The following is a 12,294-nucleotide window of genomic DNA, read 5'->3' as shown; positions in this document are numbered from 1 at the left end:
ATATATTTGCTACCAAAACCCATAAATATTCATTCCTTACTGGGAAGCGACTTTATTAGTATCCATTTGTAGAGAAATTGTTGAGGTGTCCACAGGTTATAGTGTCAGCTTCTGATTGCAGATGTCCCTTCTGGTACCTGGTGTTAACGTTCCTGCCTGGCTGACTCCTTTGTTTTATGCCCATTATCTGGTCTTTCTTGGTGAAAGGAATGTGTGCTCTATAGTTGTATAAATATCAGTTAGATCCTGTTGGCTGTTGTGATTGTACTATATTATTTTTGTTAACTTGTTCTAGTTACTGAGAAGGATGTTAAAATTGTCGATGACAAATGTCAGAATTGTTTTTCTCCCCTTCCGTCAGTTTATGCCTTATGTATTACCAAGCCATTGTTAAGTTCATATAAGTTAAGATGTGTAATGTCTCATTAATGAATTCAAATACTAAAAGATTCTTTTATCATTGTGAAATGTCCCTCTTTAACTATAATGTATATTCTTTGTCCTGAAGTCTGCTTTGTCTGCTGTTAATATAGTCATACCAGTTTTCTTATGTGCAGTGATTGATGGTATATATGTTTCTCTCACTTTAATTTCAGTTTGTCTGTCTTTTATTCTGTTCCTAAAAAAACATACTTTATTATTCAGTTAACTGTTGCTTTTTTACCTAGTCTGACAATCTCTGCTCATTAATTGGAGTATTTAGGCCATTTACATTCAATGTAATTATAGGTATAGAGGGCTTTAAAACTGCTATCTTAGTATATGTTTCTCAGCATCACATTTGTTCTTTGTTTCTCAGTTCTTCCTTTCCTGCCTTATTTCAGGTGACTAATACTTTTTAGTATCTATTTTATTGACTGTCTTTTTAAAGAATTTTGAATGAATATATATGTAATCAAACATACTAAAAAAAGAGTTATTTTGTACATAGTCAGGTATTTAAATATTTCTTTCTGTCTTCTTTCTGTTGATCCATTGTTTCATCCAGTTCATTTCTCTTCAACCTGAAGAACTTTTTAAAGCATTTTTGTACTACAGATCTGCCAGATCTTTATCTGTCTGAAAATGTCTTTATTTCGCCTGCATTTTTGAAGAATGTTTTTGTTGGTTATTTTAGGTTGACAGTTTTTGTTTCACCGCTTTAAAGATTTTTGTTCCATTGTGTTCTGGAATCCATTCTTGTTATGAAAAATTGTGTGATTCATATTGTTCACCTGTATATAAGTTTGGTTTTCTTTCTACTTACCCTCCTTGGGGTTTTCTGAGTTACATGAGCCTGTGAATTGATGTTTTTCATCTTTCTCAGTCATTCTCTCCTTCAACGGTTCTTCTGTCCCATTTTGTGAAGTGTTGAAATGCGTCAGATGTTACACTCTGTGAGCCTCCTCGCTCTTGTGCCCTGACCCCAGTCTTTAATAGCTGAAAGCTTGAATGGGTTTCTTCTAGCTCTCCTACCCCACTTCCCACCACCAGTACTTCATAGCTCAAGTGTCCCTTGGTGCCCTGTCCTGCCTGTCTACCTCCATCTTCCGAAGTCAGCTGCCTTGTCCTTGGAGGGGGTGGGAAGAGGGAGCAGTACCTGACTTAGGAAAGATTTCTGCTCCCTTGGCCTGCCACCACCTTTCACGTTATGCTTATGGACTTGGTTAAAAACCCAGGATAGGAGTGACAGGTAGTGCCCTCTCACTCTGTGGCTGAACCCCTTAGAATTCTAGTCTGTCCCTCCAGGCCACACTTAGACATTCTCCCCTTCTATGAGGGATAGCTCCTCTTCCTGTCACTCACCCTCTGTCTTTTTTCCTTTTTGCAGTTAAGTTCATTTAGGTTTCTTTGTGTCCTCAGCTTTCTGAAGGGTTTAAAAAATAAAGAGGATCACGTGGCTTATCCAGCTGGTTTTCATTGTTAGGGTGAGAGCTACGACAGTCTCTTGCTGTTTTCAGTCTAACTGGAATTGGAAGCCTGTACTGTGTTTTACCCATTTAGTTACAGGGAAATTTATTTTTTAACCCAGCAATTTAACTAAGTAATTGCCTTAAAACATCGATGATTTGCTTGTTTTCTCTTCTAATTTTTTCCCATTAGTAGCGCAGAGAGAGAATGAACTATTTTTGAAATTACTTAAATAATTCATGAGTAGATATTGGAGAGATCATTTCTGACTGTTTTTATTGCAGTGAATCCACAAAATATATACTTTGGAGCTGGCATACAAGTAATTATAATTATGTAGTCATAGCCTTATGAAATATAGTTGTGAAGTACCAGAATGGTTTATATGACTATAAAAACAGGTCTTGACATAAAAATATAAAATTATGTTAATGTAAGAATATTTTAAGGCCCATTTATGTTGGGAGGAATAAGAGTTAAGATAAAGGATTATTTGGTATTATTTAATCTCTCTACTTTCTGTAATACATAGTCTCATCTTTAAAAGAAACAAATTTTCATTTAAAATAATTCCATTTTCTCTTAGTAATCAATTTGTATCACCATTTCCCTTTTATTAAATTTGGTTTTTAGAAAATCTTATACAAAGTCACAGCCCATTAATAAATTCCAACCTAGAAAGTGCACTGATTTCTGATTTTTCTTGCTTTTGCTGAAAAATATTTTCTCAGATTCCAAAGTATTTCCGAAAAGCTGCACATGGAATGTAAAGCAGAGATGGTGACACCACTGGTGACCAACCCCGGGCACGTGTGCATCACCGACACAAACCTGTACTTCCAGCCACTCAATGGGTACCCGGTGAGTAGCGCTGTGCTGTGCCCAGGACCGCCTGGAGTCTGCAGTGGGCACTTGGAAGCTCTTTCCTGTGAGCTGGACTTCACAGCCACATGGCCTCCCACTTCGGAGAGAATCAGAATCCCCTCCCCGCCCATCTCCCTCCTTTCCGCAGCACCCCAGCGTCTTGTGTGTGTTACAGGCTCCCTGAGCCACCCTGCCGCACACCCATCAGGGCTCAGCACCTCCGAGCTGTTGTCCCTCATCCGGGGACACGTTCTTTCAGTGTTGTGAAAACACCCTGGCACCTCCTGACCTGAGGGAAGGGTCCATAGGGGTGTCTACCTTTCTCTGGAAGAGACCAGTGACATATTAAGAATAAGTAAGACATGGGTTTTCTGTGTTGTTCTAGTTTGCTAGCTGCTGGAATGCAATACACCAAAATGGAATGGCTTTTAACAAGGGGAATTTAATGAGTTGCTAGTTTACAGTTCTAAGGCCAAGAAAATGTCCCAATTAAAACAAGTCTATAAAAATGTCCAATCAAAGGCATCCAGGGGAAGATACCTTGGTTCAAGAAGGCCGATGAAGTTCAGGGTTTCTCTCTCAAGTGAGAAGGCACATGGAGAACACAGTCAGGGCTTCTCTCTCAGCTGAAAGGGCACATGGTGAACACGGTGTCATCTGCTAGCTTTCTCTCCTGGCTCCCGGTTTCATGAAGGTCCCCAGGAGGCGTTTTCCTTTTTCATCTCCAAAGTTTGCTGGCTCTTGGACTTTCTGCATCTCATGGCTACATCGTTCTGCTCTCTCTGAATCTCTAATTCTCCAAAATATTTCCTCTTTTATAGGACTCCAATAAACCAATCAAGACCCACCCAAACGGGTGGAGACATGTTGTCACCTAATCCAGTTTAACAACCACTCTTGACTAAATCATATCACCCAGGGAGATGATCTCATTACAGTTTCAAACATACAGTATTGAATAGAGATTATTCTACCTTTACGAAATGGGATTTATATGAAAACATGGCTTTTCTTAGGGGGCATACTTCCTTTCAAACCAGCACATGTGTATTTGTTTATGTGTACATATATGTTGGTGTTTCTTGTTTCTCCTTAATTAAACAAAAACAGTAGATCTGACTCCTTCCCAAGGAAGGACGATGGATGTACTGTCCCTCCCTCAGCACGGAGGAGTGTGTAGAGACTCTGTAAATCTGATCCAGCAGTCAAGTTCCTACAGTGACCTGAGAAACAAGCTTCTTTTTCACAACAGCTTCAGATTTACTGGGCCAGAAAGTCAAGAGTAACTTAGATTTCTACACTAAAACTTGTAAAGATTTGTAGCTTATCTAGATCTGCCCCCCTTTTAGAGTGATTCACTAAAAGGAAAGAAAGAAGGAAAGAAACCCTAACATACTCGGATAGTGCCCTTGACCTGTTTGGCAGAACAGCTTAAAGAACCACAAATGTTTTCTGCCATAGAAAGCTACACCCTGGACATTCTCCAGGCTGGTGGCTGTATGTCACTAGAATATCCAGTATCTCCAGAAGTAAAAGGTAATGCCATCATGATGAAGTCCACCAGCCAGTGGGGCCAACACCAGCCTCCTCCAGTAGATGGGCCTCCCTGCTGGATGGGCATTTAGTAGGAGAATGACACATTGGTTTGGCAATGCCAGTTACTATGGCTTAGGTCTAGAACTTTTGGAAAATGCCTGAGGGTAAGCCACAGCTTTGGGGTCCATGGTCTGAGCGGTTCATCCCTCTCCCAAATCTCTAAGTCCCCTGACTCCCACCTGCCCTCTACCAGGTGCTTCCTCTCTCTCATTCACTGTGGGGACCTAGAGGTATCCCCTCTCAGCCGATCTCAGTGCCTTGCTCGCCCCAGTGTTTGTGTTCTTAGGCTCTAGGGAAGCAAGAAGTTTTTCTTCCTTATAAAGAAAGGAAAGTTTAGATGCCCTGCATTATACTAAGGTTATTTATGAGCCTTAGTAACACTGAAATTTTAAAGGAGATGAAAGGCAGGATTCACCAAAGGTTGTGTGTCAGTACTAAATAAATCACTGGTCTATATAAAAACAGGAAAATACCCAAGAGGTTATACTAAGCATTAATATCCCTTGTAGCTCAAAAGCCTTGCCATCACCTGATAGATGATTGTAGTATTGTTTGGGGGGTGAGGGGGCTTGGGGGGGTTGGGGACACTTACCCAAGGCATAAAGCGAGTGAAGAACGGCAGAGGAGAACGCACGTAAAACCAGAGTGGCCTTGTCCCAGCTCCCCTCTCCAGTCGCTCACTTGTAACACATTGGGAAGGCAAGATTTGGTCATTTTTTCCCCCTTTCTCATACCGGAGAACAACTAATTGCATCAGAATGTTGATGTTTGAGATTGTCTTTCTATTTTTAAAGAAACCTGTGGTCCAGATAACCCTCCAGGATGTCCGTCGCATTTACAAAAGGCGACACGGCCTCATGCCTCTGGTGAGTTCTGGGGGAGTAGCACTTCTCTGTGAGTGGTTATCAGGTCTCCGGTTTAGCCTGGTTTATTGACGTGTGAACACCCAGCGCACGTCTCAGAAGTGCAGGTCTGCTGTGCTGCACGCACAGGGGTTCCTGCTGCACCTGCCTTTGGGTGAGGAAGACATCGATGAAGGAATGACTCCTTTCTGTCAGCATGAAGACGGCTGGGAAAACCGCTTCACCCCAAAGCAAGAAGGGTGAAATGCCTTTGAGTTTCTCACGCCTGAAACCTCAGTGTTTCTGGGCTTATGCTGGATCAGTGTATACAGGACCAACCCGGTCCTGCTTGCCAGCATCCCATTCACAATAGCAAGGGCTCAGGAAAATCTGGAAGATATGACGAAATTAACTTTTCAGTGGAATGGTAGTTTGTTTACAGTAAACTTACATTAATTCAACCTTTGGGCTTGGTGAGAGAGAAAAATGGATCAAATAACCATTTCACTCATATAGGCAGTTCCTCCCACCATTCCCTTGAGTACATGTAAGTCCATGTTTGTGTTTAATTCACATGCTTTACTTTAGAAACCCATTCCCACATAAGGTGTGATTCTACCGTGTTTTAATGAGACATCAGTTTGAATTTATTTATTCTGAAGATCAAACCATTAACTTGATATTGTGGAGTTTTAAGCATCTCATTTTTTGTTTTAAGTTTGTGAAACTTAACTGCTTGATTGTCTTAGTGTGGCTCTGCATTTCCAATGCTAATAAAGCATCATAGAAACAGAGATATTAAAAATCTCTTCCTTTTGGTACAGAAATGCAGTCAGAGAAAAAGAAGAAATTAAGACTGATTAAGTGTCTTCTATTACTAGGCAATTTATATACAGTATTTCATTTGTTATCATGATCCCTGTGAGTTAGGGGATATCTTATTCTACCTATAAAGAAATTGAGACTCAAAGAGTTAGCTTTCCTAAGTTACCTAGCTACTAAATGATGAAAGCAAATGACCAAAGCCTATATGTGAACTGAACAATTCTCCATTCTCTCTTTGTCCATTCTTGCCCTGTCTTGGCCTTGCCAGCACAATATGCACAGAGTTCATAGTTTTCTTAATAATAATTGAGGCTTATTAGTTAAATGGGTCATTCAAGATCAGTTTGTTAGGTCTACATAATGATCATTTATAAAAGAAAACTAATTGTTTGTGTTTGAAGAGATGTGAACGCAGGCCTCAGTTAATTTTGAATTTCAATTTGAAGTTCACAAAAGCTACTATCAATAAAAATATTAAACATCAAAAGGGATTTTACCAAGTTTAGTTGAGAGACATGTTGTGTTCTTAGGACGTTTAAAATATACTTATCACTAAATTAAATCTGTAGCCAAAAAATAGGAAAACAATATCTAAAAATTAAAAATATACATATTTCCTTGAAAGGGTTTTGTAACTGTGTGGCTTATTTTGGGATTGCAAGATGAATACAATACTGTCTGTTTTGTTGTTTTTTTTTTTTTTCTTTCCAAATTTACAGGGCTTAGAAGTATTTTGCACAGAAGACGATCTGTGTTCTGACATCTACCTGAAGTTCTATGAACGTCAAGATAGAGATGATCTCTATTTTTATATTGCTACATATCTAGGTTTGGTGCTCACCCTTCACTGCATTTATTTAAGCGAAGGTTGTTCAACTCCTAAGTAGCCGCAGTAGGAAATAAGAGGAAAAAAATGCTGCATCTAGGATCACTTCGCTCTGGTTCTACTTATTTCTTCTAGTAACTATAGTTGCCAAAATGAGTTTTTAGAAACTAAGAGAACTATAAATTAATTTTGTTAACAGTATATTATACAGATGTGTGTTTTAAGAACTCTTGATAAATATATTTAAATATATATTTAATATATAGATTTTCAAGAGAATCCGTTCAATCATTTTTATGCCCAGTCGAGTCTTATATTACTATATAAAAACCAAGACTCAATTTCTTTTTTTTTTTTTTTTTTTTTTTTTTAAAGAGAGAGGGAGGAAAGGAAGGAAAGACAGAGAAGGAAGGAAGGATGGAAGGAAGAAAGGGAAACATTTTTAAACATTTTCTTGTTTTTATTATATTTTGTTTGTTTGTTTGGTTTTTACATGGGCTGGGGCCGGGAATCGAACCGGGGTCCTCCGGCACGGCAGGCAAGCACTTTGCCCGCTGAGCCACCGCGGCCCGCCCAAGACTCAATTTCTTAATGGGAGAAAGTGAGTTACCCAGTCATATGGTTGTGACAGTTGATTGTGGTTTTAATCACAAAGCTGAAAAACAAAGCCGAAGAAACATATGAACCTTTGCTCAGTATAATACCCTGAGGCTGGAGTTTGCTTTTGTTGATTAATGATATTTTCTTAATCTTCTGTTATGGACAATGTAAGTTCTCCTATCTTTATCAAAGAGAACATCTTTATTTTTCTTTTCAAGAATAAGCATAAATATTAAGTTGCCTGACTAAGTTAAATTTACAGAGTTGCCAGATGACTAGAGTGGAATGATTTTCTAAAAATGGATGTTGAGATATTATTAATATTTTCTTAATTTTTTTGGCTATTGTAGTATACAGTAAAACCACTTAGGAGATATGGTGAAGTACATCCTCCCTTATAAATGAAATTTCCCTCAGGAGGAATAGTTTAATTTCACTAATGAATATATTTTGTTTTACAGTAGATTGAGAGTTAACATGTTTTTCTTCTCATATTAAGCTATTCAGGTTTTAACGTAACACATAAATATAGTTTTGGTACAAGTTTACTTCTATTTCCTGTCTCCTGATTTAATTCATTTTATTTTACTTTATTTTCTAACTGTACCAAGACTACAACAAAAATCTCAACTATCGTGGTGAGTCCTAAAATTTCGTTACAAAACTTGCCATGATCTAAAAAATTTATCTTTTAAAAAAGCTGTCAATTTTCTTTAAGTTTATATTTAAGATTGCTTATATTTTTCTGAAGTATTTTGAGCGTGGAAAATGAATGTGATGTTAGAGCCCTTTACAACTAACTGATTAGAGAAAAAATTTGGCCAAATATCTCGTCATTTAACTTTTTTTTTCTTTTCCTTATTCTTCTCATGCATAAATAATCTGAGTCATTGAAAAATTAGCAGTAGTATATCTCTTCTCGCTCAAAAACTGAAAGATTGTTTTGTTCTGATTTCATAAAAAATGGAAGAAATAAGCTTTGACAAATGGCCGTGGTCTCTTAAAGCCATTAAAACCAGTCATTTGGAAGGATTGCTTATTAGCTATATACTGCAGATTGTATAAAATATAGTCAGTTATTATGTATTATGGAGCTATTTATTTACTTGTTTCATACATTCATGTTGTTTATTGATGTCAAATATATTGGAGGTTGGATGATAGTTAAATGTACTTGCTAGCTTTGCCTCCTGGATCCCAGAGAGATTTATATTTAATGGAACAATCACATTTGTGAAAACAAATCTTTTCCTTAAACTGTATTTTTCAAGAACGCATTGAGTGTTCCCCACGTGGAGCGTTTACATTTTGCGCACTCACTGAGACCTGCCGTCTGTCGGCACGGTTCAGTGGCGCCTGCTGGGTTCTCTTGCAGAGCACCACGTGGCGGAGCACACTGCCGAGAGCTACATGCTGCAGTGGCAGCGGGGGTTGCTCTCCAACTACCAGTACCTCCTCCACCTCAACAACCTGGCGGACCGCAGCTGCAATGACCTCTCCCAGTACCCCGTGTTTCCCTGGATCATAAGTGACTATTACAGTCCAGAATTGGGTAAGTGCCACGAACATACTCTTGACAAAGCTGAGTTTGGAGTGGTCGTCTTGACTGTTTTGGAGGAAAGAATAGTTTACTTTTTAGAATCATGATATGATGTGGGAAATGTTGACAATTTCCATTCCACTGTGCTGAATAAGGACGATATAAAATTATGTAAGTGTTTCTATTTTTTTTCACCATCTCTGTTTTGTTTTTTTTTAATTAACCTAAATAAATACTCTCCTACTTCTGTAAGGACACACATATGAATTTAATCCAGTGTTCATTATTACCTATGAGTATCATGTTTTGAAATATTCCTTTCTCACTTGCAGGCAAATGTCATTTTAAAAATGTGATTGCAAAAGTAATAGCTACCCATTATAGGACATTTGGAAAATAGTGAAAATAATCAAAGAAGGAAATAAAAATCATCCATAATCACACAATAACTGAGTGATAACCATTTTAACTTTGTGGCGTATATGCTTGTCTCCCTCTAATTATTTTTTTAAAAATGTGATCATAAAAATGTGATCATATTGTAATTTAATTTTATGATAGATCTGATTAAACATTGTGAACAATCAAGTCTGTTTGACAGTTCGTTAAATTTAACTTTTGTGCTTGAAAGAAATAAGATTTCTAAGAATATGAGAACTTATTTTTCTGATAATATTCAGGTCCCCAGATTCTCAAATTATGCTAATATAATAGAATAATAATATGCTCTATATATCAAACTTAGAAAGTAAATCTTAAGAATAATAGCTTTTAAAACTTACTTATGTTTGTTGCTGTCTTACTTAGAACATAGTTTTTTTTAATCAGAAAGTGTGGAGTTCTTTTTAAATCAGTATTCAGGGTATTGTCAAAGGGATATTACCCTTTTTTTTTTTCCACATGGGCAGGCACTGGGATTCAAACCCGGGTCTCCAGCATGGCAGCGAGAACTCTGCCTGCTGAACCACCGTGGCCCATCCAGGGATATTACTCTCTGATAGAGGTTGCTAACTTAAAACTCAGAGTTCTAACCTTTTCTTCTCATCCATATAAATAACTAATGGAAAAACTATAAAGCTTATGGCTCTGATTCAATTCTTTAAAAACTGTTTAATTTGTAGAAATAAGTAAAATACTTGTGAATCATTTCAGGAAGTTATTTATTCATTTGCTTTTACAGATCTGTCAAATCCAGGATCCTTCCGGGATCTTAGTAAACCGGTTGGGGCACTAAACAAGGAAAGGCTGGAGAGACTGCTGGTACGTGGATTTAGGAACCCTCCGTCTCCCAGCAGCTCCGCACCCAGCTCCTGTGCTTCTATAATGACAGACATTTCTCCACGACCAAGGGGAGGGATGCTGGGTGACTAAAGGGTCTACAGAAGGCTGTTCTCTCCCTGCCCCATAAATTTAACTGTTCACCATTTGTGTTTCTTTGTCTATGGTTTGGAAAGTAGGAGGTGGCCTGATGTAGTGGCTTACTGACTTATTTTCATGGAAAGTCCTCCAACGTAAATTGCACAAGAAACACATAAAATGAGTTTTATTCAATCCAGCCCCATCATCGTTGTCATTAAGCCAAGAAAAAAGCAAAGCACTTTCTGCAGGAATACTATGTTTAGTCACAGACTTTCCCTCCTTTTAACGTTCTCCTTTTCTTATTTATGAGAGAAATTAAGGAATATAATTTATCCATGCTTTCATTTCTTTTAGGCTTTTTCTACTTGAGTCAGCTATTATTTTCAATGCCAACATTTAGCAGGATTTTTGGTTTCATATATTGTAGACACGCTATCGGGAAATGCCAGAGCCAAAATTCATGTACGGAAGTCATTACTCTTCCCCAGGTTACGTGCTATTTTATCTCGTTAGAGTAGGTAAGTTTCTACATCATTACCCCCAGTTAGATTTTATTTCACTTGGATTCTTAACTGGTTCTATGATCAGACCTAACTGATTTTCTTTTCTTCCCTCCAGCACCAGAGTATATGCTCTGCCTACAGAATGGAAGATTTGATAATGCGGATAGAATGTTCAACAGGTTTGCTACACATGCCTCACTTATAATTTTTAAAACTTTTTCCAGTTATATATGTGAAATATATTTGTTTTGAAAAATGAGATATAAAGAAAAATGTTAAGAAATGTAAAAAAAAATCACTAATTGTTCTGTTTCCTTTCAGGCCTTTTTCTAGGCATACTTATGTGTGTGTGTAGGTGTGTGTGTATGTAAATTTGGAACATATTTGACATAGTTTTGTGTCCCACTTTTTGTAGCCTACTATTAATTTGAATGTTTTCCCCATATTAATAGATGTCTTCAAAACAGTGCTTTTTTTAAAAAAAACACAAAACAATGCTTTTTAAAAAATGATTGGCTCACATTCCAACATGTGCCATAATTTAATTATTTTTCTCTATTGTTAGATATTTAGATTTTTCAACATGTTATTATTCCAGATAATTATGCAGTGAATTGTGTGCAAGTCATATTGCCTTCAAAAAAAAAAAATCAGAAAATATTAAGACACAGTCAAGTTCACTTAGTATCCTACCACACTGAGATAATAAAAATGATTGTTAATCTTTTGGTCTGCATTTTTCCCATATTTTTCAAATTCTACATTTATTTATTTATAGTTCCTTTTGCAATGGTCTTATAACACAGGTATGCTAAGTTTTCAGTGTTCAACAACATGCCCTCCTTTGAAAATTCGATGAGGCAATGTGTATATGGTGGGAAAGGGAGGCAGACTCCACCTGGGTCTATGCCTTAGGTCCAAACTGACTACCTGTGTGATCTCAGAGGACTTACTTACACTCTCTGGACCCCTGTCCTCTCCTCTGTAAAAGGGGTTACTCATATAGTAGCTGAGAATTAAATAAGCTAATATAGGTATGATGTAGACCACCACCCAGTTAGGAGGCGCTGCTATTGTTTCCATAGCATAGAATGTAAAATCTGATATATATTTTTTCTTACTTAGTATTGCAGAAACTTGGAAGAACTGTTTGGATGGTGCAACTGATTTTAAAGAGGTAAGCAATTAATAAAACCAATTATTGCCAAGCTTGTAGTGTCTAACTGCTTTAAAAAAAAGGTTTGTGGCCATTCTTTTCTTTTTTTTTTCCTGAAACTTTCAGTTGATTCCAGAATTCTATGGTGATGATGTCAGCTTTCTGGTCAATAGTCTGAAATTAGATCTGGGAAAGCGACAAGGAGGGAAAATGGTTGATGATGTAGAACTTCCCTGCTGGGCATCAAGTAAGTACTTGCATGGAAGAATTGAGTTCTGTACTTTTTTTCCTGA

At 37.5% G+C, this 12,294-nt stretch overlaps 1 protein-coding gene across 5 annotated transcripts in view; it reads left to right on the top strand.

Moving 5' to 3' along the window:
• NSMAF (neutral sphingomyelinase activation associated factor) overlaps nt 1-12,294 on the top strand; it is a 67,357-nt gene that overhangs the window by 42,245 nt on the left and 12,818 nt on the right. For 3 of the 5 annotated variants that reach the window (XM_077166823.1, XM_077166827.1, XM_077166826.1), the window contains 10 exons: nt 2,622-2,751; nt 5,145-5,216; nt 6,737-6,845; nt 8,055-8,081; nt 8,819-8,995; nt 10,164-10,243; nt 10,770-10,860; nt 10,961-11,024; nt 11,971-12,022; nt 12,128-12,248. In XM_077166823.1, the coding sequence (XP_077022938.1) occupies nt 2,622-2,751; nt 5,145-5,216; nt 6,737-6,845; nt 8,055-8,081; nt 8,819-8,995; nt 10,164-10,243; nt 10,770-10,860; nt 10,961-11,024; nt 11,971-12,022; nt 12,128-12,248 (923 nt within the window). Of the gene's footprint in view, nt 1-2,621; nt 2,752-5,144; nt 5,217-6,736; nt 6,846-8,054; nt 8,082-8,818; nt 8,996-10,163; nt 10,244-10,696; nt 10,861-10,960; nt 11,025-11,970; nt 12,023-12,127; nt 12,249-12,294 lie in introns of those variants that run through there. The other 2 variants (XM_077166824.1, XM_077166828.1) reach the window with 2 other exon arrangements.

This window comes from Tamandua tetradactyla, chromosome 6 (genome assembly GCF_023851605.1).
Source record: "Tamandua tetradactyla isolate mTamTet1 chromosome 6, mTamTet1.pri, whole genome shotgun sequence".
NCBI classification, from domain to species: Eukaryota; Metazoa; Chordata; class Mammalia; order Pilosa; family Myrmecophagidae; genus Tamandua; species Tamandua tetradactyla.
The sequence above is the reverse complement of the archived record's forward strand: the minus strand, read 5'-3'. Positions and strand labels throughout refer to the sequence as shown.